Source organism: Leuresthes tenuis, unplaced genomic scaffold (assembly GCF_036924035.1).
Source record: "Leuresthes tenuis unplaced genomic scaffold, fLeuTen1.0.hap1 SCAF_10, whole genome shotgun sequence".
Classification (NCBI taxonomy): Eukaryota; Metazoa; Chordata; class Actinopteri; order Atheriniformes; family Atherinopsidae; genus Leuresthes; species Leuresthes tenuis.
Window position 1 is genome coordinate 35,146,502 of NW_027325364.1, and position 26,828 is coordinate 35,173,329.

Below are 26,828 nucleotides of genomic sequence, written 5' to 3' on the forward strand. Positions count from 1 at the left end.
TTGGGGACTCGCTCATCCAAACTCCTGGGAAGCCGGTGGCCAAATTCTTTGGATTTTCAAGTTTCATTCAACATATTCAAAGTTTCATTCAATATATTCAAGATTTCATTCAATATATTCAAGTTCCATTCAATACATTCAGGATTAATTTAATATATTCAGAGTTTCATTGACTATATTCAAAGTTTCATTCAATATATTCAAGATTTCTTTCAATATATTCAAGTTTCATTAAATATATTCAGGATTCATTTCATATATTCAGAGTTTCATTGACTATATTCAAAGTTTCATTCAATATATCCAAAGTTTCATTCAATATATTCAAGGTTAATTCAATATATTCAAAGTTTCACTCAATATATTCAAAGTTTCACTCAATATATTCAAAGTTTCATTCAATATATTCAAGTTTAATTAAATATATTCAGGATTCATTCTATATATTCAAAGTTTCGTTCAATATATTCAAAGTTTCACTTAATATATTCAAAGTTTCATTCCATATATTCAAAGATTAATTTCCTGAATGGCATGCCATAATATAAATATATTGTTTTATTTTTTCATTTCTTTTTTATTTACACACACTCACAGTTTGTAATTTGCCCTCGTGAAAGGCAAAATGACACACCGAGGATAATTTTATACATAAAATATAATTATATGAAATATTTACATTATTTACATTTAACTTTTACCTAATTAAGCATATTTTTTCCTGACATCCTAATAACAGTGATGCATTTTCATATAGCAAGGACAGATTGGGGTGATAAATGAGATAGCAGCAGGATGATAAAAACATCTGAAATGAAAACAAAGCCTAATTCCTACCTGTTGATGACAATGATTATGTTAATGCCTACTCAACCCATTAAATTGAAGTCATCTTTAAATTCTATCCACAAAAGTGTCTTAACAATATTATTGCATTACTGACAATAGTTTGTCAGTAATGAAATAACTTTGATAGCTGCAGTGAACGACAGTTAACCTTAACAAACTACATGATGGTGTCAGTCATTTAAGCTGTGTAGGAAAAGCTAAAAAATCCTGACTAACAGCGGCCCCTAATGGTGACGTAGCCAGCAAAATAAGACGTGAAGGAATTTCCGCTGACGTCATTACGCTTGGCCATAACAGGACTGCATCAATCTGACAGCAACAACAACAAACGCCAGACAACAACTTTAACGCGGCTTCAAGGCATGTCATAGTGTTACTAAACACTGAAATTAGCAAGATGCGAGTATCAGTATAGTCCTGGCCTTCGCTTGTTTTGCGTCCAAGTTGAAAACTGGGTAATAGCTGCGGCTATCACGAGGAACAATCACGGAGACTGGGCCGCAAAGGCATCAGGGCATTTCGGGGCTGCATCTGGGTCAGTGGGCCGTGTCTATACCGCCGGTTTATCTTTCCCCGCTGTGTCCTGTTGCACCTGTCATTAGTTAATTTACACGTTGACGCCTGTATAAACTGTGGTAACATGCAGGCTAATGGGGCAGGACAGGACCGAGAGTCAGAACTATCCTACCGAAATGGTGCTGTCAATGGTGAATCGTCTTCCACCAGGGCAGCTCTCTCAAACGGATTTCTGTCAGTTACCAACAATGGAAACGCTGTCTGTAACAGCAGTGCAGCGTCAACCCCACCAGCGTCCAACAACAACAGCGCGACGGATGCCAAAGCGTGCGTTAAAAAGAAGCGTCTGTCTCAGCCTGAGGAGGATGTCATCAGGCTGATAGGACAGCATTTACACGATCAAGGTCTCAAGTAAGTAAACCTTGGCGAGATTGAGATATTCGATCCATCAAACAGCAAATGGTCTTGTCTATTTTGTTGAGAAAATCAATTTTTTGATGAGCAGTTATGTAATTCTGTTCACCAGCAAAGCTCCTATATTATTAATAATAACTGAATTTATATTTTGAGCTTCAAGACCTTGCAGATGAATTTGGCCTATTAACTACTTAACAAGCAAGATTGGCTAGGTCTTTCCATGTCATTTTGTTTTTGTACTGTATGTGTACCTTCTGTGTTCTATATAGCTATGGAAAGTAAATTAGCTGAATATATGCATAAAAAAATAAATATACATATATATATATATAGACATAAATTTATATGTATATGTGTACATATACATATAGATGCAATTTTTCATTCTGAAGCAATTTATTTTCCCTCTCTATGTAGTTTTTATTTCTTTTCTTTTTTCTTTTTAGTCAGACAGTGGAACTTCTGATGCAGGAATCTGGGTGCAGACTTGAGCACCCCTCTGCCACCAAGTTCCGCAGTCATGTTGTTGAAGGAGATTGGGACAAGGTAGGACCGAGTATACTAAAATTATAAACTGTAATCTGTGTACTGTTTCTGATCAAGTGCAGAATATCATATGAATTATCTGTCAGATCTTTTTTTCTGTGTGTGTTTTGGAAGTCCATGCTTGTCTGTTTGTGAGTTTGTTGAGTGTTTGTGCTTTTCTCTCTTTTTTTTAAAGGCTGAGAGTGATCTGAATGAATTGAAGGCATTGATGCATTCTCCCAGTGCTACAGTGGTAAGTTATGTCAATGTCAGTGCATTGAGCAAACAGTGTTAGTAATGTCCAAGACAACAGCCATGAGAACTCTGTATAAGACAAAAAAGAAAAACATTGTTTAAAAAAACCAGCTCCAACAGAGTACTGTGTCCATTACACACAATAAAACAGGAACACTATTACGAAAACCACTGGAACAACTTTCAGACTGGATTTCAGTCTGTGAATGATGTCACTATTATGACCTTTTTTTTACTTGCTTATGTATAATTTTCCCAAAGTAATTTACAAGTTAAGAATGAGACTGGTGCCAACCCTCATCAGACTTTACAATAATGTGTTCTTCTGGATATGTTTTAAGTTTATTCACCTGGACTCCACAGCGCTGTTTGTGCTGAAGAGACGGGAAACAAAAAGTATGATCTAATCTAACGCTTTACTGAGTATATTTACAGATTGACTTGCTGATAGGGCTGCTCTGCCAATTGAAATTTCATTCAACACATTATTTTCCAGTAGAAATTATCAGCATGTGAACACAAAAGATTAAGAACCAGGTTTTTACACAGGGTCCCCTAAAGAAAGCTTTCTTTACCCAGGAAAGCTTTCTATCTCTGATAGTCCAGTTTTATGCCCCTTTTAGACATGTATTGCTTTCTGTTAATCAGATACTGCCTGTAACAAATCACGTTGACAATCTTATTAAGGTGGACTTCGTAACATGCCAGTTAGGTTAACATAAACAAGTCAGGTCTGGATAAACATGCGTGCACAATAACAGAGGGTTATTTACCATATGATCAGCTGTCCAGGACAATCCAGCGGTATTAATTAGATAACTAAAAACTGTTAACTGCAGTATCTGAGCCACATTAATCAGTGATGATTAATGATGTTTGACCTGCAACTTTAGTGTTCTGTGTGACTATATTGCAATTTTTACTACTGCTTCAATCAACTGTCATTTTAACACAATGCAGCATGCTTGCTAGGTTCAACGTAGTGAGGAAATGTTTTAGGAGATGGTGTTTTGTCATCTTAAAGCAGTTTTGAATCTCAGCTGGAGCCTTGAGCTTCCAGGTTCTCTCCGAGTACCATGGTTTCCTCCCACCTAAAATATAACTGTTAGGTTCCTTGTCAACTCTAAATTTGCCTGAGGAGTGAGTGTGCATTCATGGTTTGTCTCATTTCTCTCTGTTTTGAGCCTGTTAGAGAGGTGACCTCGGCACAACACCTATTGCCCGATGGCAGCTGGGATAAGCTCCAGCTTCCCAGCGAACCTTATCAGGGTTAAGTGGATATGGAAAATGGTTGTTATGAGAATACAGTTTTTGTATTTGTCTATATGAACTTAAAGTTTTGAGCTGTGCTGCAGCCTCTCATTTCACCCACAGAATTGACAGTGAAGACAGAGTTTCAAGATGGAGTGAAAAATCACATTTTTCTGGAGTTGATAGGAACTAACCTTACACTATATTGCCAAAAGTGCTCACTCACCCATCCAAATGATTAAGTTCAGGTGTTCCAGTCACTTCCATGGCCACAGGATTATAAATTCAAGCACCTAGGCATGCAGACTGCTTCTACAAACATCTGTGAAAGAATGGCTCGCTCTCCGGAGCTCAGTGAATTCCAGTGTGATAGGATGCCACCTATACAAGTCCAGTCGGGAAATTTCCTCGCTACTAAATATTCCAGTCAGCTGTCTGTGGTATTATAACAACGTGGAAGCAACTGGGAACGATAGCAACTCAGCCATGAAGTGGTAGGCTGCGTAAAATGACAAAGCGAGGTTAGCGGATGCTGAGGCGCATGGTGAGCAGAGGTCGCCAACTTTCTGCAGAGTCAATCGCTGCAGACCCCCAAACTCCAGACCAGGAGGTCCAACAGTCTCCTCCATCCATAAGCTCAGACAGTTTCGGGCTGGTACGTCTGCCTTTGGCTGAACAACAAGGAAATCTTTGCTTTCTTTAGATAAGGGATAATAAAACGGCCAAATGGACATATCACTAAAGGACATGAAATTCACAACGGATACAACTTTTGCAATGACATTTTTAAAATCACCTGAGGAAGCATTTATTAAAACAAAAAGATGAAGAGAGTCAAGCAATCATCAAAGTGAAAGTGGAGTAGCATCAGCAATATCAAGAAATTTGGACATTTTCACTGACCTAAAACACAACAAGGATACCAAGAAATGTGTTGACTATGTTAGACAACGCACAGACTAACTACAAACACCGTGATTTGAGAGTTTAACTTCAAATTAAAGACATCATTACTGTGTTCATTTCTATGCTATCTGCAATCACAAACTGCAGGAAGAGTTAGAATTATGCAGTGAGCAAATGTGGTTGATGCAGTTAGTGTCACACTCCCCCCTGCTCTCTTCCTCTGTGCAAACCATTACCACTAGATGTTCACCTCCTGTTGCCTCCCTGCCCGCTTGTAGCACATTCTGAGATTAAAGCTCAGCTGTGTCTGCAGCCCACCATGCAGCTTCTCCAGATCCATAACAACTTCAGTGGACTCATGAGTCCAGTAAGACCTGAAGGGAAGGTGGTTGTCAAAAGTCAATTAAACTACAGGTTCCTTGTTTTGGATGAGTGAGATATTTTTATTTCATTTTATTTTATTTGTTTGTTTATTCAGTTGCACAGTAAACAACAAATGTGTTTGGTACAATCAAAGCGTTCTAAAGTGACTGAAAAGGCACAGGCTAAAGCGTAATGCTTATATTTAAAAAAAATCAAGCTGTTTTTCATCAATATGTTTGTTAATATCAATATGTTTTTTACAAGTACAAGAAAATAAATAAATAATCATAGTGAATGGAAAAAAAACAGTTTCATCCAATAAAAGAATAGTAAAGCGAAATCATAAGTAAACACAAAATCCTTCACAAATTATGAATACTTGTATCCCTCAAAAATTGCTTTAGAAGCCGTCCTTTTGAAAACCAAAAATGTATTACAATTTCTTATATTTATACTAGCATCATTCCATAATGAAACCCCAACAACAGATGTGCATCTCCTTTTAATTTATTTTTTAGCCTTTTTCCTACAGTAAATTTGCATATGTCTCTTAATTTAAATTTTGTTTCTTGAGATGAGAAAAACCTTTGTATGTTGACTGGGAGTAACTTTGATTTAGCTTTAAACATTATTTGCATTTGAGTTTCAGTTGAGTTTCATAGTATGTGATTTCACAAACAGTGAGAGAGTATGTGCATAGTAATCAACCTTATTAATAGAATGCATAGACCCTGTCACATGCTTGGAAAAGTGTCAGTGTTGAACCCTCTCATAGATGAGGAACTTCTTACCATCTTACACAGTACTTTTTTGGCACTACTTGCAACTGGTGGGACAGGCTCAGGCTGGCAATGACAATACCTAGAAGGAGTTTTAGCATAAATTCAGAGCACTCTATTTCAGAGGAAAAAGTCGTCCCACTAGGACAAAAAACAAAAACATCCACATTTGGCTTGTCAATTGAGGAGCAGTGGAGTTTTAACAGTAAATGCTCTGATGAGACTTTGTCAGCTGCCACCAATAAATTTCAGCCTGGAGTGACAATTACTACCAACCTATGGGTGGCCCCCAATCTGTCATCAAAAAGACCTGGTCAAGGTTCCCATTCACGACACTATTGCCCAAACTGCTCTTTCAGTAAAGAGAATAATCCAAAGCCCACCATCCTTCTGCTGCTTCATAACACCCTCGTTCATCCACCAGTACTAATTCTACCATGCTTGCTGAGTCAAACCAGTGGCAGGAGAACAAAGATATTCCCCCTTCTCTGCTTCCAAATCCCTTTCTAATCAACTTTTTGTTCATGTAACAATTTGCTATGTGAGCTGCAGACATATGTTGGATTCCAGCTCATCCTATACAGTGTTAAATTAGGAGTTGTGGCAAGCCACAAAAAAAGGAGGCGGTGGATATTAAAGCCATGGGAGAGGAAACCCCTTTATTTGGTTGATGGAGGATAGAGATGGTCAATGGGATAGAAGTTCTTTGTATGCGTCCTATAAGATCACCTCTGTACACTCAGTGTCATCCCAAGGCCTTGAAGTTTCACAGTCCTTCGGCTGGACTTCCTGAGCCTGAATGAGCTTCAAATTACTGTGGACAGAATTCGTACTGGTTTAAAAGATACAAAAAGAAAATATATTGCTTTGAAAAAGATCCTACTAGCCCTACTGGATTTAATGGAGGAGCATTGCTTCCATTTTATTCTGTCACTGACCCCAAGAGTTCTGCTCTTCCAACTCCGTCTTGCCCTGATACAGAACTGTTATACAAGGCAGTATCAAAAGCTCAGCTGGATGAAAATGGGAAGGCTTATTTAAGAGATATGCTATTGATAAATGCTAATATCTACTCTTGAGCACTGGAAAGAACAAATTTTTTAACTCACAAATGATTTGGTACTCCGGACATTCCAAGCAAACAAAATTCCTTCCTAGTCTCATCAGAGGAACTCAAAGTGATGAAGGAACATGTTGAGGAGATGCTTGCAACCAACATAATTGAATCCTCCTCTTAAGGTTGGGCATCTCCTGTCGTCCTGATTCAAAAAAGGATGGGAAGCAAAATATTTGTATTAACTTCATGAAATTGAATGGTGTGACATACTTGTGCTTCTGTTTTACCACAAGAAAGGACATTCTGGACTTGTTGGCTCTTTTGTCTCCTCCATTGTAGTGGTTTCTCACTACATCCCCTGTTGCTTGGTCACCTCAGTCAAACTGGCAAGCATATTGAAAATTCTGGCCTTGAAAGTTCTCAAAAATAGTGTTCTATTGTATGTGTTCAAGGCTATAGTCAAAAGACAAGGGGAGCCTAAAATAATCTTCTGTAGACAGCAAAGTTCAAGCAGGCTGCATTTTATTTAGCCAACAGCAACATACAGGCCAAACAAGTGCAGGGAGACCGCTCCGGAGTTGTATAACCTTTGTCTCGGCAGTCACCCTTTTATTTGCTAAATAACCCCTCCTAATCACCACCTGTTTAAGTTCTAATGTCTGAATCTCCTGTATGTTACAACATCCTACTTGCATCTTCTTTTTTCTTTAAAAAGAACAAGCTAGGGTTTTTACCCCCAGGTGTGCCCATTACCCTGTCTTCATAGTTCATACTTATCGCCCTCTTCTGTCAGATTTCCTCAATCTATTGGCCATTTGTTAAACAAGCATGACACTCCCTGTCACACTTTCTTTTTAATTGTTAGTTAAATTGATGGTTACTTGTTTCACTTACTTCTGAAGCTACATACGGCAGACACATATGGCCCACAGTTTGTATGAACAGAGGCAAACACACATGCGATTACATCACACTTTACACACAGTTGGTATGTCTGATCAGAGCAGACACTTGAGATTGCATCTGAGCATACACACAGCTGTCTCTTGGGCTGTTTTTCTCTACAGTCCCCCCCTTTGGTCCTTAATTAATGAGGACCACCAATAAACATTCATAGCCCTAAAGACCATATGCAACACTGGTAATAGCCTGTTGGTATAGGAGCAGTCCCTTCATGGCAACCCATAGACCAATTTTGACTGATGTTTTCCCAAATTAGAACCCATGTACAATGTGGAGTATTGGGATCCGATGCTATCACCCATGGTCCATGCCAGTACCGTGAGCTGTACAGATGTGTTTTTGGGTAATGACATGCCTCCATTAGACCTACTAGAGAGTTAGTAGTTTGGGGGCCTTTTGGATACTGCCAAATATCTAACGAATAAACTCTACTGCTGGTTCCATGAATTCCTCATATGACCGTCCACTACACTTTTTCCATATGGCACATGCCGATCTCTCAAAGTTTCCCATGTGGTCCATAGTTGCGTGTATTCTTGTAGTCCTATTGACTGTGTGAGTAGTGATACATAGTTAATGTTTGGAATTTTCATATCCTTAGGGCTCACAACCTTTATATGGCTGATTCAGATTTGATGTTTCTTCCTACTGTTTTAAACTTGATTATCGGTTGATACATTCTCAATGTCTTTAAATATTAGAAGTTAATACATTCTTAATGTCTGTCTACTGGTTGTTGGTCTTGCAATGATGCTAGTATAGGCCTCATACCGGTGTGCGCTGAGGCAGTCAACATTCTATATAAATGCTTAGTGATATCTTGCAACTGATGTTTTTTTCTATTTGTTATAGAGAAAACTGTCTTTGTACTATTAATCAGCCTTCTGCGTGCTCAGATGTGTATGTCTCTTTCTGTCTGTAGACTTCAATGTAATGCACTACATAATCTGAAAAAAATGGCCATTCCATCTTCGTCAGGCCTACCACATTATTTAGTCTTTTCTGCCTTTCTTCTGGCAGAGCTTTATTCCCCATCGATTTGAAAAGAATGTTGCCACTTTCATTAGAATTCCATGCGCTGCCTGTCTCATTTTCCATTTGCATTGAAATTCATGACAAAATTGTCATGGGTTTTCTCCTTCTTTTAGGGTATTCCTTTACCAACATTGATGAATACATTTTTGAAGGGTCATCTGCTCGTAGCTGGTCCCATATTTGATAACAATACGAACCAAACTGCCAACTGTCATAGTTATTGATCTTCATCATGGCCCCCAGGTATGATCTTTTGGAAATTTCTGTGGTGGTGTGCTTTCTAGCAACTTGCATCAGTATGGCTTTAACATACCCCATGGCCAGCATTACTCCATCTGTACTCTTCAAAAACATGGATCCACTTATCTGCTCTGTCTGCAAAGGGTGGCAGTCTGCTTGCTAGTCCTTTAATATCCATAAAACTCCATGGCACATATTGCTCTTTCTGATTACGAGCTTTGGTGAGAAGAGGCAGCATCATAGAGCATCTGTCCCTTTCCTCAAATTCTTCAGCTCCTCTTCCATCTCTGCCACGGAGTTAAACAGGTGAGATGACAGAGAGTGGTCTTTGTCCATTCATTGTAAAATTGTAATTTCTGCCTCCGTTTTAGGCAACTCTTCTTCCAGTTTTTGGAGCCTCCTTTGTAGAATATCCTACTCACTTCTGGATTTTTTTTGTGTTGCTGGACCTAACTACCCAAGATGGCCTTCAGCTCTGATTGCTGTTTTGTGCATTCATTCAGCCAGTGTGACTATTGATGTGAAGAGTTGGTCAGGTGTCCGGTGGCCTGACCTCCTTGGGTTTCCCTCACGTCTGTTTGGTATGTTATAGGCTCCTCCTTGGATGCCGTCTCTGTTGACAAAGTTTCTTTTCATGTTCTGTCTCAGTGTCGTCTTTCTCGCTGTCAGTGTCACCAAATATTGTTTCTGGTAAAGGGGTAGATGACAGGGGATGCCGTTGGTTAGTTCTTGGCCTGCTCATGGTGTCTGTTAGTTTAAGAGTAAATTTCCCCAGCTCTCTGTCCTTCTGTTTCTTTCACCTTTGCACCTCCTTTCAGGGGATACTGACCTGCTTGGTGTTTTCTGTGGGGGCAGCAAAAGGAGATGGTCTGTATGGGATGAGTTCTGGTGCTGAAGAATCTGGAGGTTTCTTTTGTGGTGGATGTTTCTGCACTGGCGTCTGTCTTTTCACTCCTTCCATTTTGAAATTCTACATTTCTTAATTCTGGTTTTCCGTGTTGAATGTCTCAGCTTTACATTCTCTGCAGGTGTGAAAGCAGTCTCTTTGCTTTGAGATTGCCCATTTTGTCCCTTTGTCAAATTTTATCGAAAGTATCGAAAAATATTTATTTATTTTCATTATTCTTCTTCTTCACTTTTTCTTCTCGTCTTCTTCTTAATAATATTATTGTTGTGGTTAATCTGATTCAGCAGGTTTTAACAATATTGTTATATGATTATTGTTTTATTATTTTTTAGTAGTAGTAATTTAGTAGACTCCTAAAAAAAAAAGGACTAAAATACGCGTGCCATTCCAACTATTCGATTAGTTGTGCACATCCCTATTTTTGACGTTACTTCTTGATTATACTTGTTAGCAAACTTATTAGAATTACTTTGCAACCTTCGTGTTCATTTGTGCACGTCTATCACTGTTGGATTTTTTTCAGAAAATGTTCAAACAGATAGGTCCCGCACCGGCAAAGCCAGTATATATTTTTGTGATATTCATAAAAAGTATTTACCATAGATAGATAGAACTTTTTTTCCCTCTGGGAAATTAAGACTCCAGCAGCAGTGCAGCACCATAAAAAACACAATATCAACACTATGGAAAACACTATATAAACAATATATAAAGGAGACAGTGGAAGCGAATAGTAAATATACAGTAGATTGGCAATGTATTCACTATTGCACAAATTGTCTTATTTTACAAATTGTCAGGTTGGTCAGCTAACGGACTGACTGCTCGACTGACCGCTAGAAATCAAACATTAAACATTAATTTAGTAAATTCAAATGAAGTTAAAACGCACAAAGGAAATCTCGGAAATTAATAAAACAAACTAATTAACTGAATCCCACTGATCAACATCAAAGCGGTAAATAATGAGGTGGTAATTAAAGGTGCTAGTAGAAAACTATTTATAAAGGTAATCCAAATATATATTAAGGGAACTGCAAAAAATAAACAAAAGGTGAGGCAGTAAACAAAGGAAAACTACTGTGACAGACCAGAAACTAAAGAATTCAACGGAGAGTGTAGGATACGTCACATTTTAAAGCAACATCTCAGAAATACAATAAAGCAGAATACTTTTTTGCACAGAAAGGCCAAAAGCAAATAACAAGCAAATCCAAATCTCAAAAATCCACTGACATCCACTGACTTTGTGTCCTCCAAGCCATTGGCTTGCTGTTTTTTTTTTTTTCTTTTAGTCTTCCCATGTAGCTTCACAGCGAGTGTGCTATTTTTAGATGATCAGTCCCAGAGGGATGAGCATTGAGCATGAGCCCAGAGCACTCTCACCCCCTAAAAATAATTTAATTACTTGTTGGAAATTAACACTCGTCTGTTTTTCTCTTTTCTGTGAGCCGGTGTCTTGTTGGCTCCAAGCCAGCAGTTCTTCACTACAAAAACTCTTTGTTCCTTAAAGTTTTTATTCACCGGTTCCCATGTGTCTGCATTAAACTATTGGTTTAAAAAAAAGTTTTCTTAAATTGTCATTATTATATTCCTTTACATTTGCCTAGATCAGAAATGCTTTTCTCACTGTAATGTGAGATTTATCTTATTTTGTCATAAGTTTTGTTTATCTACTAATTCACTTCCTTGCCTTTTTTCTTTTTTTGTTCAGGAGTTCATATGTTTATGTATATGTATGTATATATGTATATATGTATGTATATGTGTATATGTACATATATCTATATATATCTATATATATATAGATATATGTATACGCAAACGCAAAAAAAATGTCTTATTATACTTATTATACTTTACTTAGTATTTTTGTCCATTCCTTGCTCAGGCATGGACATCTTGGGGCTTGACCTTGATAATTCCCCCTGGCTTGATAATTTCCCCCTTTGGTCTCACCAAACGTAGTGGTTTCTCACTACATCCCCTGTTTCTTGGTCACCTCAGTCAAACTGGCAAGCATATTGAAAATTCTGGCCTTGAAAGTTCTCAAAAATAGTGTTCTATTGTATGTGTTCAAGGCTATAGTCAAAAGACAAGGGGAGCCTAAAATAATCTTCTGTAGACAGCAAAGTTCAAGCAGGCTGCATTTTATTTAGCCAACAGCAACATACAGGCCAAACAAGTGTAGGGAGACCGCTCCGGAGTTGTATAACCTTTGTCTCGGCAGTCACCCTTTTATTTGCTAAATAACCCCTCCTAATCACCACCTGTTTAAGTTCTAATGTCTGAATCTCCTGTATGTTACAACATCCTACTTGCATCTTCTTTTTTCTTTAAAAAGAACAAGCTAGGGTTTTTACCCCCAGGTGTGCCCATTACCCTGTCTTCATAGTTCATACTTATCGCCCTCTTCTGTCAGATTTCCTCATCTATTGGCCATTTGTTAAACAAGCATGACACTCCCTGTCACACTTTCTTTTTAATTGTTAGTTAAATTGATGGTTACTTGTTTCACTTACTTCTGAAGCTACATAAGGCAGACACATATGGCCATATGTACAGGATAGTGAGAATGGCAGTGTTGTTTCAACTCATTTGTTCAAGCTGAAAGTTGCATATACTTCGAGAGACATTAAGGCAGCTCAAGAGTCTTTCTGGAGGAAACAAACTGTCAGATGCAGATATTTTGCTTTGGAGGCTTATTTGCTACTTTTGAAACGATAAAAGATTAAAATGAAGATGTAATCTTGCTTACAGTACAGTACAGTACCAAATGTGTTAAACTAAAATGAGGTCATCTTGCAGTCACTTGGCTATTCACAGTAGCAGAAACTTTGATCAGCTGTGCCTAAAATTTTGTATCAGAAACGGGCACATTTTCATCACAAAAGCAGTCATCAATCATCTCAAAGACTACTACTATAGCAGACATTAACGTGTAAAGCAGGATATAAGTTTTGTCAAATGCCGTGTTAAGTCATTATCAGTACCCACATTTTTCTTTCAAATTGATCTCTTCCATGTCAGGTGTGTGATCCCGTCATTTGATGTCTTGTGCAGATGTTATACAGCTTAAAGACATGATGATTAATGTCTTTCTTTTGGCCTTGTCATCCTTCTCATGTACAGCGGATGAAGTTCCTTTTGCTGCAGCAGAAGTATCTGGAATATTTGGAGGATGGAAAGGTGCTGGAGGCTCTACAGGTCCTCAGAGCTGAGCTGACACCTCTCAAGTATAACACAGAGCGTATCCACATTCTTAGCGGGTCAGTTCACCAAGACGGAAGCTGAGTCTCTCCGGAACATTGACAGAAACATAGATTGATTCCACCCAAATGAAAATAAAAAACCTGATTTATTCCAAAGGAAAACTATATCATTTCCCTTTAGAAGAAATTGATCAAATTATAAAATCAGATAATGCAATGAAAACAAAAATGTAAAAAGGTTATAAAACATTAGAAAAAAAACCCCATTACAATAAAAGAAGATACTTTAGCAATAAAGAAAGGGGGACAGTGTAACAGCTACCAAGCAACTAGTTTACAAATGATGAGTCTGAGTGAGGTATCTCACCATACAAAGCTTCTTTCAGCTTGGCGCTCCACTACCACCAAATTAGTCCTGATATACAGTTGAAACCAGAAGTTTACATACACTGTGTAAACAGACACTTTTTTTCCCACGTCTGACAATGAATCAGATTAAACTTTTCCTGTTTTAGGTCAATTAGGATTTCTATTTTCTAAATGCCAGAATAATGAGAGAGATCATTTTTTAGACATTTTTTTATTACTTTCTTGAAAGTCAGAAGTTTACATGCATTTCATTAGTATTTGGTAGCATTGCCTTTAAACTGTATGACTTGGTCAAACGTTTTGGATAGCCTTCCACAAGCTTCTCACAATAGGTGGCAGGAATTTTGGCCCATTCCTCCTGACAGAACTGGTGCCAAGTTTGTAGGCCGTCTTGCTCGCACATGCCTTTTCAGCTCTGCTCATACATTTTCAATGGGATTGAGATCAGGGCTTTGTGATGGCCACTTCAAAACACTGACTTTGTTGTCCTTGAGCCACTTTGTAACCAGTTTGGCAGTCTGCTTCGGGTCATTGTCCATTTGGAAGACCCATTTGCATCCAAGCTTCAACTTCCTGGCTGATGTCTTGAGATGTTGCTTCAGTATTCCCACATAATGTTCTTTCCTCATGATGCCATCTATTTTGTGAAGGGCACCAGTCCCTCCTGCAGCAAAACAACCCCACAACATGATGCTGCCACCCCCGTATTTCACAGTTGGGATGGTGTTCGGACGCTTGCAAGCTTCCCCCTTTTTCCTCCACACGTAACGATGGTCATTATGGCCAAACAGTTAAATTTTAGTTTCGTCCGACCACAAGACATGTCTCCAAAAATGTATGTCTTTGTCCCTGTGTGCATTTGCAAACTGTAATCTGGCTTTTTTTGTGTCTCTTTTGGAGTAATGGCTTCTTCCTGGCAGAAAGTCCTTTCAGGACACGTTTCACTGTGGATAATGACTCACTCTTACCAGCTTCAGCCAGCCTCTTCACAAGGTCTTTTGCTTTTGTTCTTGGATTGATATGCACATTTCGGACCAAAGCACGTTCATTTCTGGGACACAGAATCCGTCTCCTTCCTGAACGGTATGATGGCTGGACATTCCCATGGTGTTTATACTTGCATATATTATTGTTTGAACAGATGAACGTGGCACCTTCAGGAATCTGGAAATTTCACCCAAGGATGAACCAGACTCGTCCACAATTCTCTTCCTGATATCTTGGCTGATTTCTTTTGAATTTCCCATGATGTTACACAAAGAAGCAGTGTGTTTCAGGTGTGCCTTAAAATACATCCACAGGTGTGTCCTTTATTAAATCAAATCTTGTCAATAAACCTATCAGGAGCTTCAAAAGACATTACATCATCATCTGGGCTTTCCCAAATTGTTTCAAGGCAAAAAAGCATGTGTCTTTTTATACAGTGTATGCCAACTTCTGGTTTCAAGTGTAGATTAATCTCTAACTGGCATGAGTGTTCTGCTCTTTCATGTTAATTGTAGAATAATGGATCGAAAGCTTCGTCTTTCAGCTCAATTTTCGCTTCACGGTAACAGACCTGCACAGCGCCCTGATTACTGCCGACTAAGCCCCATCCATTTTCCCATCTCTGCTGGAGTAATCATTATGCTTTTATGAGCTTTTGACAGAATATATGAAAGGACAAGCCCGATTTCATAACGTGATGAAGTGATACATTGATGTGAGTCTATTGTGTGAGCAGCAGTGAGTTTGTTCAATAATAGAAAAATTGCTGTAATGGATTCGGAAAGTACTTCATGTGCATTCTCTTTAGCCTTAGAGAAGCTATCCTTTGACAAGTTTTTGTACAACAAATTTTAATTGTCTAAATTAATAAATGTCTAAAGTTTTGCACCTTGTAATGTTGTCATGGGTACTGAAGGTACCTGATGTGCAGTAATGCAGAGGACCTGCGAGCCAAAGCTGAATGGGAAGGCAAAGGCACAGCATCCAGACTAAAGCTGCTGGACAAGCTACAGAGTGAGTGCGGTCTTATTCACACCCCACACCTAATTAGTTGTAGATAGCAATGGACACATGGGCACAAAGTGTATGTCTGCACATTTGCTTGGAGTAACCGTGGTGAGTCATTTGTCTGGATGGTCATGTTGCCTCTCATTCCACTCTCAAAGTTTTCTATGTAGATTACATGTAAATTATAATAAATTGAATAAACTTAATTCAGTTTTATTCATATAGCTCACAACAAATGCGAGTCGTCTCAAGGGACTTCAAAGACATCTAAATTCAATCCAATTCTAATCCAATTCATTGTAACACAATCATAATTAGATCAAATCAAATTTATTAGATTCCAAATTTGCCAATTCAAAAAAGTTCATAAAAATGGCTTTGTATGAATTGGACTAATTTGGGGCCTCACAGTGTGGAGTTTGCATGTTCTTCTTGTGTGGGCGTGGGTTCTCTCCGAGTACTCCGGCTTCCTCCCACTGTCCAAAAATATGTATGTTGGGTAAATTGGTGTCTCTTAATTGTTGGCTGGAGTGAGTGTGGTTGTTTGTCTCTCTGTGACTCTATCATGGACTGGCGGTAATGCATGGATGGATTTGATTTGATTGGATTATTGTCTTTGACTCGGCTTGAAGTGTCATTTGTTGTGATTTGGCACTATATGAATAAAACTGAAATTAATTGAAAAATAATTTTTGTTTTCTATAATTATTTTATTATGTTTTGATTTGTGAAACTTTCATATGAAAAGAGGGTTGTTCCTTTTTTACATGACTGCAGTATACAGTAAGAAAGGTTATATTATAATAGAAATAATTATACAAATTTGTATTTCTTTTATTTTAAGTCATACAGAAAAATTATTGTTAGAAGAGTTTCTTTCTAACAGCAAGTGTCTCAGAATACATAGATAAATGTAAACTTACTTTTTATCAGCAATATTAAATCAACCTTGAAGCACTTTTTGGTTATTTCTCACTTGTTGGTCTCTGTTGTCGCTCTCACTTAATGCTCCGAGCTACTTTTGTGTTTGTGCATGAAGCATACCTGCCTCCATCAGTGATGCTGCCGCCTCACCGCTTGCAAACTCTGCTGAAGCAGGCAGTGGAGCTGCAGAGAGAGCGTTGCCTCTATCACAACACCAAACTAGACAATGGACTGGAGTCTGTGTCTCTGCTTGTGGACCATGCCTGCAGCCGGTGAGGACCCTCACATACTGTGCTCCACCCAGGCTAATAGAACAATGTTTTAAAGTATCATCCTTTATTTTTGGCTGCCATCTACCACACTGGGTACTTTGTGCCACCCTTTGATAACAAATGGGCCTGATGCACATTTAAAAAAAAAAAAAAAAGTTTTTCACTAATGTGGAAACAAGGCTTTTATTCAAATTAGGATTGGCATGCCATCTTTCGCAAGATTATCATGAATACCAATAATCTGATATATACTGGCTATTAATGCAACAAAATGTACAATAATTAAAACTATCATTGGCAGTTAAAAAAAAAGGTTGGCGGACCAATGATACTGATCAGAAATACTTAATGTGTTTGTGTATTCATGTATGTGTTTCTGAAATGTAGGAAGCAGTTCCCATGCTACACACAGCAGATTCTGACTGAGCACTGCAATGAAGTCTGGTTCTGCAAGTTCTCCAATGATGGCACAAAACTAGCAACTGGATCCAAAGACACCACAGTCATTGTGTGGCAAGTTGATATGGTAATCAGTCATTTAGTTATCAAGAGTTCCTGATTGGCATGGTAGTAGTCTGGGATTTTCTGTGTATTCTTTCTTTCCTATATTAGTTTTTCTTTTCATGAGGTCAAAAAATGAGAAGCCCACAGTACTTTAGGGGTCCAATGTGTTTTATGTGGCTCAAATAACGGACACCATATGTTTAAAAGGATTTTTGAGTGTCAAGACTTTGTCGTAAGGTTTGTTTGTGTGTGAAAGCTGAAATGACTAGATTATTGATCGGTTTGTGTGCTGGTTAACAGGAAACCCAACAGCTGAAGTTGATGAAGACTCTGGAGGGTCATGCCTATGGTGTGTCCTACCTTGCCTGGAGCAATGATGATGCCTATCTGATAGCCTGCGGTCCTGATGACTGCTCTGAGCTGTGGCTGTGGAATGTACAGGTATATAATATGTCTACAGGTACACAGAGAACATGCATGCCAGCAGCTCAGAGGCTTAATTCCAGTTGAAAATCGTTATTCATTACGTAGTGGAATGCATTGAGAACAAAATAACATAAAAATGATCAATGTAGATAAAAATTATTATCCCACTGAGGTCTGGATTTGGAATCATACTTGAAATAAAAGTGGAAAAATCACATCACATCATTAAGACAAGTCAAAATGAGGCTCAGTAGTGTGTCTGGCCTCCACGTGCCTGTATGACCTCCCTACAACACCTGGTATGCTCCTGATGAGGGGGCGGATGTTCCCCTGAAGGATCTTCTCCCAGACCTGGATTAAAGCATCAGTCAACTCCTGGTGCAACGTGGCGTTGGTGGATAGAACGAGATAGGATGTCCCAGATGTGCTCGATTGGGTTCAGGTCTGGGGAACAGGCAGACCAGTCCACAGCATCAGTGCCTTCATCATGCAGGAACTGCTGACACATTCAGCCACATGAGGCCTTGCATTGTCATGCATCAGAAGGAACCCAGGGCCCACTGCACCAGCATATGGTCTCACAACGGGTCTGAGGATCTCATCCCGGTACCTAATGGCAGTCAGGGTACCTCTGGCTAGCACATTGAGGGCTGTGCGGCCCTGCAAAGAAATGCCTCCCCACACCATTACTGACCCACCGCCAAACCGCTCATGCTGAAGGATGTTGCAGACAGCAGAACGTTCTCCACGGCGTTTCCAGACTCTGTCACATCTGTCTCATGTGCTCAGTGCGAATCTGCAAGTCTTGGTGTTCTCTGGAAAATGCCAATCGCCCTGCGCGGTGTTGGGCTGTAAGCACAAGCCCCACTTGTGGACATCAGGCCCTCAAACCACCCCCATGGAGTCTGTTTCTGACAGTTTGATCAGAAACATGCATTTTAGTGGCCTGCTGGAGCTCCTCCTGTTCCTCCTTGCACAAAGGAGTAGGTAGCAGTCCTGCTGCTGGGTTGCTGCCCTCCTACGGCCCCTCCACGAACAATCACTGTTGCTTCCTAACTGGACAGGTTGATTTCACAGAAGTGTGACTGACTTGGAGTTACATTGAGTTGTTTAGGTGTTCCCTTTATTTTTTGGAGCAGTGTATATATACACACACACACGTGTGTGTGTGGTCTGAAAATAAACTCAGTACATTGTAGAATTTATAGTGTGTGATATTTTCTCTCACACTCTCCCCTGGTATCTGCTGTGTAGACCGGGGAGTTGCGAACAAAGATGAGTCAGTCTCATGAGGATAGCCTGACTAGTGTGGCCTGGAATCCAGATGGCAAACGTTTCGTCACCGGTGGCCAGAGAGGACAGTTTTACCAATGTGTGAGTATCTTTTGCGGCACATACTCTTAGTGAACATCTGAAGACTCTGAACATATAATGTATTTTCAGTGTACTACGCAGTACAGTACATCCAGTCCATCCCCCAGTTTTAGTCCATTTTAAAAATATTCTGTACAGTAATAGATTTTAACAGGGTAGTACTTTTTTAATCCCCAAATGAAAATTGTTTTGGATGCAAGGATATTAGAAAAAAATCTGAAATCACTAACACACACTGCAGATATGAAATATTTTGGTCACCTTCAGCTTAAGAAGTGCAGCTTACATTGTTATAGCTATTAAGTGCTGCTGAGGATTCAGCAGAGATATCACGTCAGCATGTGCAAACCAGCAGGTAGAGGCGAAGGACTAGGACCTGCACTCACACCAGTGTGTCCGTTGAAATTTTGCCTATCCCACCTGTTTCCGGTAAGCCTTGGAGAAAAATTAAGCGGATGTTGGTAGTGATCCTTAAGTCTCGATTACACTCTTTTTTTTTTTCCCTTGTTTTTTCTGGTAAAACTCCTGAAACTTCACTTCCCTGCAGCCGTCAAACCCCCAGCATGTTGTGGGTTGTTTGCAAAATAAATCCAGATTGTGTTGTAATTCCAATAAATACTTGTGAATATAGTAACAGCGCTGTATGAGATTTTTAATGTGGCCCCTCAGTCTGCTAAGCATTTATTTAATTGTCTGAGGTGGTGCATTGCCAAGTGGTTCACTTTCACTTTCAATGAATCCAGTTTTTCTTCTGCAATTTAAGTAGACAGCCCAAGTTTTGCAAATTCTAGCAATGAGGGATAGTGACTGATAGAATGAGGGAGCTGATACAAGCGGCTGAATTGGGTTAGGAGGGTGACAGAGCTCAGCCTTAGGGATAAGGTGAGCAGCTTGACCATCCATAGGGAGCTTGGAGTGAAACCGCTGCTCCTTCACATTAAAGGAGTCAGCTGAGGTGGTACAGGCATCTGGTTAGGATGCCTCTTGGTCACCTCTGTTTGGAGGTTTTTTGGGCATGTCCAACTGGAAGGAAAGCCCAAGACAGACCCAGAACTCGTTGGAGGGATTATAATTCCCTGCTTGCCTTAGAACACCTTGAGGTCCCCCAGGAGGAGCTGGAGGGTGTCACTGGGGAGAGAGATGGCTGGGTTTCCCTCCTGGACCTGCTGCCTCTGTGAAAAGAACCTTGGATAAGCAGAAGATAATTGACAGATGGACTGCAATGAGGGAATATTCATTCCTAGATTATGGCAGACTGTTAGCTAGCTATCGTCTAGTCTGAGGTTTGTGTATTATGGTGTTTGTTAGAGGTAGAAGTTTAGGCTTGCCTAAAATACTCCATAGGCCATGGAATTATAATTTTTAGACCCTGCCCTAAAAATCCTGAATAGAAAATAGATTAAACAGTCCAAATCCACAATTAAGTTAAACATAGTCCTTTACGTTTTAACTTGTTTTAAGCGCCTGTTGTCTGACACATCTTTCCGTGCCTTTGCTTTACTCAGACATTATAGAGTGGAATTTGAATTGTAAGAAATTTGCCATTGGCTTTTTTTATACATTACATTTTTTATAAAGGGCTTAGTTGCTGATAATTGGAGTAACAGGTAATTAAAGTCATCAGTATGGTGAGTCTGTGCTGCCTTTAAAATTTTACAGATTCTGAAAGCAAATGCATGTTCTCCTTTAGTATTGAATATAGTCTCATCAGATTCATTGAACAACTCGTGTTACTTGGAGTGTGGTAGGGCAATGAAAATATGAATTGTAAGTGCAATATAATGGGAAATTCCTTGCAGTAATCTGATGCTGATACCCTTTATTGCATTTCATTTTATTTCAAATGCCAGGATTTAGATGGAAACCTGCTGGACTCATGGGAAGGAGTTCGGGTGCAGTGCCTGTGGTGTCTGAGTGACAGCCGGACCGTTCTTGCATCCGACACCCACCAGCGCATCCGAGAATACAATTTTGAGGACTTGACAGACAGAAATATGTGCGTACCCACCCTGACTGGGTAGAGTAATTGAAGTAATACCATTTTTTACTTTCTGTGTTTCTAGGGGGAGAAAATTATTTTTAATTTTGTCCCACTTTTAAAATGATCTGTTCCCATAAAACAGTCACAAAACCTTCCTTTGGCAGAGTTAGGAATGATTTCACATGTCCAAATTTGTTTCATTCCATCTTTTTGTACATACACATTTATTTTTTGTCAAAGTTCCATACATTTTATCTTTATCAATGAATCAATAAATTAATTTGTTAATTATCAGATTTGTTAAATATCAGATAAAGTGAAAATGTGCAGTTGCCATTGCTGCCTCTTTGTCGGAATGTGGTATTACCATTTTTGTGGTGAGCCAGTCCTGAGAATGACTTGCTGCTGTGAGTGAACAAAACATGCACTTAAAAAGTCCCTGCGTGTGTTTATGTTTGTTTCACGTTTATGCATTTAGCAGACACTTTTATCCAAAGCGTCTTACAAATGAAGTTACAACAGTGCAGCTAACATCAAAGCTAACAATAAGCTACATAGAAGGAAAACCATTTGTCAGGCTCTGTCAGAGGTGACAGTATAGAAACAGAGTGCAGGCATAGAGGGAAGTAAATATAAAGTGCAGTGGGGGGGTAGGGAAGTACAGGTAAGTGCTAGGATAGGAGATGCTCTCTGAAGAGCTCGGTTTTCGCGGGTTTCTTGAAAATGTTCTTGTAGCGTCATTCCACCATCGTGGAACGACACAAAGTGTCTGGATTGTCTTGAGCGTGGTGTAGGCACTGCTAGACAACAATCCTTTGATGACCGGAGTGACCGAGTCATAACAAAAGCATTCAAGTAGATGGGAGCCATTAAGCACTTTGTAGGCTAACATGAGTGACTTGAATTTGATGTGGGCGGTTAAGGGCAGCCAGTGGAGCTCATGTTCTGAGCAATTTGCAAAGGTTTCACAGCACAGGCTGGGAGACCAGTTAGGAGGGCATTGCAGGAGTCAAAGCGAGAGATGACAATAGACTGCGCCAGAAACTGGGTGGCATGTTGGGTTAGACACAGCCTGATCTTTCTTATGTTTAACAATGCAAAGCGGCACGATCAAGTGATGGAGACAATGTGATCTTTAATTGTCAGCTGGTCATAAATCATGACACCTAAGTTTCTAGCTACCTTTGACGATGCAGATGTTATGGTGTATGGTTGGTTTGGTGGGTGGGAAGACAAACAGTTCCGTTTTTGAGAGGTTTAGTTGGAGGTGATGGGCTTTCATCCATGTTGATATGTCAGAGAGACGGTCTGAGATTCATGCTGAAACCGTGTTGTTGTCAGGTGGGAATGACAGATAGAGCTGGGTGGTATGAGAAGCCATGTGATCGGATGATCTGGCCCAGTGAGGTGGTGTATATGGCAAAGAGAAGAGGTCCCTGTACTGAACCTTGGGGGACCCCTGTGGCGAGGTGGTGCGCTGCAGAAGTGTGACCTAGCCAGGATACTTTGAATGACCGACCAGTGAGGTATGATTCTAACCAGGAGTGTGCTCTCCCTGTGATGCCCATGCTAGAGAGTATGGACAAAAGGATACTGTGGTTGAAAGTGTCAAATACAGCCGATAAGTCGAGCAGGATAAGTACAGAGGACTTAGCTGTCGCTCTGGCTTCTTTTAAGGCTTCTGTCACAGCCAACAGAGCCGTTTCAGTGGAGTGTCACTTTTAAACCCAGATTGGTTTGGGTCAAGGAGGTTGTTATGTGAGAGGTAATCAGTGACCTGCTTAAAGACTGCCCTTTGAATGATTTTAGACAGAAACGGGAGGAGCGAGACCGGCCGTTAATTCTCCACTTGAGTCGGAGGGAGGGAAGGTTTCTTCAGCAGCGGTGTAACCCAAGCTTGCTTGAACGTGGTAGGAAATGTACCCGATGTCAGTGAAGCATTCATCACTTGTGACTGATGCAGTTACCATAGGTGCTATGGATTGGAGTACAGATGTCCCGGTTCACCTTGAAACAGAGATAATATACTTGCTTGTACAAAATTTACAAAAAGAAAAGGTCCAGAAATTACATTCAATAGGGAAACTAAAGTGAATGAGACAAACAGTATTGATTGTTTGAATAAAAGAAGCTTACCTCCCCCGCTTAATCCAATTCAGGGTTGTGGAGGGGAAAGAGCCCATGCCAACTGTCATTGGGCGAGAGGCAGGGTACACCCTGGACAGGTCGCCAGTCCACCAAGGGACATGGACATGGACACATTATTTTTTATATATCTGGTTACTTGAATGGTTCATATTACCTACTCACTCGATGGATGCATATGCTAGTCACAAAATCAATATAAAATGTGAAACAGTGTTTGTGTTTGTTTTATGGATCATCTTGTGTGCTGTCATTTCAGAGTACAAGAGGACCATCCAATCATGTCTTTCACTGTTTCAAAAGATGGAAGGTTGGCTCTGCTCAATGTTGCTACTCAGGTGAGCAACATTTCAAACTACAAGATTCTTTCCTTTTGAACCTCAGGTAGTTACCATATTACCAGTTCAGCCTTGTGTTGGTGTAAGTCTCAGTAATTGTTTTGTCTGTAGGGAGTCAACCTATGGGACCTGCAGGACCGCGTTCTTGTAAGAAAGTACCAAGGGGTAACACAGGGCTTCTACACCATCCATTCCTGCTTTGGAGGGTACAATGAAGACTTCATCGCTAGTGGCAGCGAAGGCAAGACAACAAATTGTTTTGCCCAGTTCATTTTCTCTCTGGCCTAATCCAAGTGGCAGGTTTAAAAAACGGTTTTAATCAAATGAGTTGTACAAACAAGAAGAAAAACATTACATCAATCTGTGGATACATCATTTTAATTTTTATATTATAGTATAGGTGGAGCTCACTTTGAAAGCTAACTTAACCTCTCTCCCAGCAGACCATAAAGTTTACATCTGGCACCGGCGCAGTGAGCTCCCCATTGCAGAGCTGACTGGTCACACCCGCACTGTCAACTGTGTGAGCTGGAACCCCGTCCTGCCTGGACTACTGGCCAGCGCTTCAGATGATGGAACCATCCGAATTTGGGGACCTGCCCCATTCTTGGATGTCCACCATGCAGAAGGCCTCAGTGGTATGAATATAAAACGTAGTGCAATCATGTGAAAAATAAACTACTTTATTTAGGGCTGGCAGCTCCTTTTCATGTGCAACGGATGGCTGCACACACTTGCTTGGAGAATTGAGAGACAGTTGTGCTCAGCATCATGTGTGGCAGGATGTTGATCTGTGTGTTTCCTGTTCCACCAGAATGCTGCAGCATTGATAGCTGATGACCTGCTCGTGCTGCTGTCGGCCTGATGAGGATTAAGACTCTGTAGACACTTGAATGGATGAAGTGGGGAAAGCTTTGGTGATTGAACAGCTGCTTCCGAGAAGTTTGGCCAGCTGTTCTATATGCCAGGATGTCACAGGACATGGATGCCAGACACGTTACTAAGTGCAGATTTGCCCTTTTGAAGCTGGGCTTCAGGACCTCCAGTATCTGACCCATCTCCTGCTCCTGTCTGCACCTTTATTCTCAGCAAATGGCAGGAACATTCATAATTCTAAATTAAGTTATTTATTCTTGAGCTAGGCTGTGATCGGCTGGGGAAGAGATTTTGATCTGAGCATGATGAAGCTTTGACTTTTTTTTTTTTTTTAGTCACCTGTTGAACCTGAATCCTGAATGTTGAATCCATTGAAGTTTCCTTCGGCAACATTCCTGAAGAAAACTTCAGGAAGACAATACTCGAAGGATTTAACGCCCACTTGAGTAGAATCTTTTAACTGCAAATGTTATTTTGTCTTATATTTAATGCAAAATACATGTGATGGGGACAGATTGAACTTTAGACACTTTAGAAAGAATAGTATTTGATGAGCATGTTACACAGGCTTGCACAAGAGCAACAATTTGTGCTGCTTTATCTACAGAAACATATTGAATAGAGCATTCAGAAGCTGTGCAAGTTCAAATAATTATCTGTCAGCTTCTACCTTTGATGTGTGGATTATGGAGTGTACTTTTCATACTCCGTCAGGGTTCCGTTTTTTGTTGCTGCCTGCCATTGTTGTTTCGTTTAGTTGTTAACAGCTGTGTGAACTGTTTTTAAAGTTAAAGCTGGTGTTTTTCTGCACATCATCTCGAATTTCTTCCATAAATTTCAGATGCTGAACATAGCTTTAAACGGTTCAGTTGTTTTTAACAACAAGAAGTGGAGGAATCAGTAGTGCATTTATTGTGAACCATTTTCAGAGTCGGATTAATCCGCATTTGTTGTTTTAGTTAGCTCAGCATACGTCATCTTAATGCCCCAAATACCAAGTCAGTTTTTTTAGTAGCCTTTTTCTTCCCCAGTATTCCTGCCAGGCAGTGGAGCTCTATGAAAGTTTCACATGTAATGACACAAATAAGAGATAATTACCAGCTCTAACTTGAATATTCACTGAGTGAGCTGAGGGGACGCAATAATGAACTAGTGTCTACTATCAGCGTGGAAAGCATTTGTAACACTTGTAAGTTATGTTGTTATGAATTTCTACCATTTCACAGTCAGAAAACAATCTTGCCTGATCAATTATTCTGTGTAATATGTGATTTCTATCTGTTTATTATGGCGTGTTTGATGATGCTGTGTAAGTTCTTTTGTTCTCCCTTTTCATTTTACTCCATTCTTTCTCTATGAAGTTTTAGGCTCGTGTTTGGCTTCACAGCAAATGTAACTGACTCCAGCATTGTTGTAATATCAACAAGCAAGTTCCTCTTTACTGCTGCTAACAGAAAATTTGTTTATAGATGCACAAACTATAGTTTAATAATTTAATCCAAACTTCTTTTAGATTAGATGTATGCTGTCTACGTGTCTATTTGATTAAATCGTTCTTGTCCTGGACAAAAACCACAAGACTGTGAAGGATGTGGTAGCCCCGTTTATCTCCCGACTCTACTGGTGTGAACTCTTTCATCACAGAATACAAGTGGTATACAATAATATGTCTCTCACACTCTTAACCCAGTCACAAATGTGGTGAGTTTATGCTTCTGTGACCCCCTTTCTTTTGGAACCCGAGTATTTCATGTTTCTCTCGCTCTCTTCTTGCTATTAGAGGCCACAGTAGGAACTGTGTTTGCTTGCAGACAGTTTGTGCCACAAATTTTACATTTAAACATGTTATTACACATTGATTGTTTTGTTCAAAATAGTTGTGTAGGAGAGTTATGTCTGCGTATTAAAATTTTTTAAACTGAATTTATTTTGGCATGTCTTTCACAACAAATTCGAAGTACAGCATGTTCATGCACAGGGCTGAATGGTGTCTTCACGAGCCGTCAGTAACCTGAGCACAACCTGGCTTAATCGTACTTCAACAGTCAGAGCTCCTTGGAGGTGCATTTGGGCTCATTCTTGAGATGTAGTACGAATCCTAACGCACGACACAAACCAGTGCATACATCATGTTTCTTAAGAAAGTAATGATGCTTGCGTTGTCAGGAAGGTTTGCTTGGACATAGTTTTTAGATGGTTCCATTTCACATTGAAGTTGCAGTTTGGCTGATCTAATTTTCCTGAGTGTTCTACAGCTCCAGAAATTGCTTTCTTAGAAACCTGAGTCGGCCTGCCTGTGATTTGATGCTGAGGAAGACCTCATGATTCCAATCATCATGCTGCTTTGGC

The 26,828-nt window shown here is 39.8% G+C and overlaps 1 protein-coding gene across 2 annotated transcripts; it reads left to right on the forward strand.

Annotated features, from left to right (window-relative positions):
- Positions 1-1,132: 1,132 nt before the first annotated feature.
- Positions 1,133-26,402, forward strand: LOC140316914 (WD repeat-containing protein 26-like). 2 transcript variants are annotated; one of them, XM_072394989.1, is made up of 14 exons: positions 1,133-1,776; positions 2,229-2,328; positions 2,504-2,560; positions 13,196-13,332; positions 15,548-15,645; positions 16,679-16,835; positions 17,223-17,361; positions 17,640-17,780; positions 19,020-19,139; positions 20,990-21,135; positions 23,525-23,603; positions 23,715-23,844; positions 24,047-24,241; positions 24,418-26,402. In XM_072394989.1, the coding sequence occupies exons 1-14, from the start codon at positions 1,490-1,492 to the stop codon at positions 24,438-24,440; spliced, it is 1,809 nt and encodes a 602-aa protein (XP_072251090.1). In that variant the 5' UTR covers positions 1,133-1,489; the 3' UTR covers positions 24,441-26,402. The 2 variants fall into 2 exon arrangements, with proteins under 2 accessions (XP_072251090.1, XP_072251089.1); XM_072394988.1 differs by lacking the exon at positions 24,418-26,402 and having other exon boundaries at positions 24,047-24,301.
- Positions 26,403-26,828: the final 426 nt, after the last annotated feature.

Coding starts and splice junctions, on each gene's coding strand:
- LOC140316914 (XM_072394988.1), top strand. CDS start 1,490: ATGCAGGCTAATGGGGCAGGACAGGACCGAGAGTCAGAACTATCCTAC. Junction 2,561..13,195: donor ATTCTCCCAGTGCTACAGTG/GTAAGTTATGTC, acceptor TCTCATGTACAG/CGGATGAAGTTCCTTTTGCT. Junction 23,845..24,046: donor CATCGCTAGTGGCAGCGAAG/GCAAGACAACAA, acceptor CTCTCCCAGCAG/ACCATAAAGTTTACATCTGG.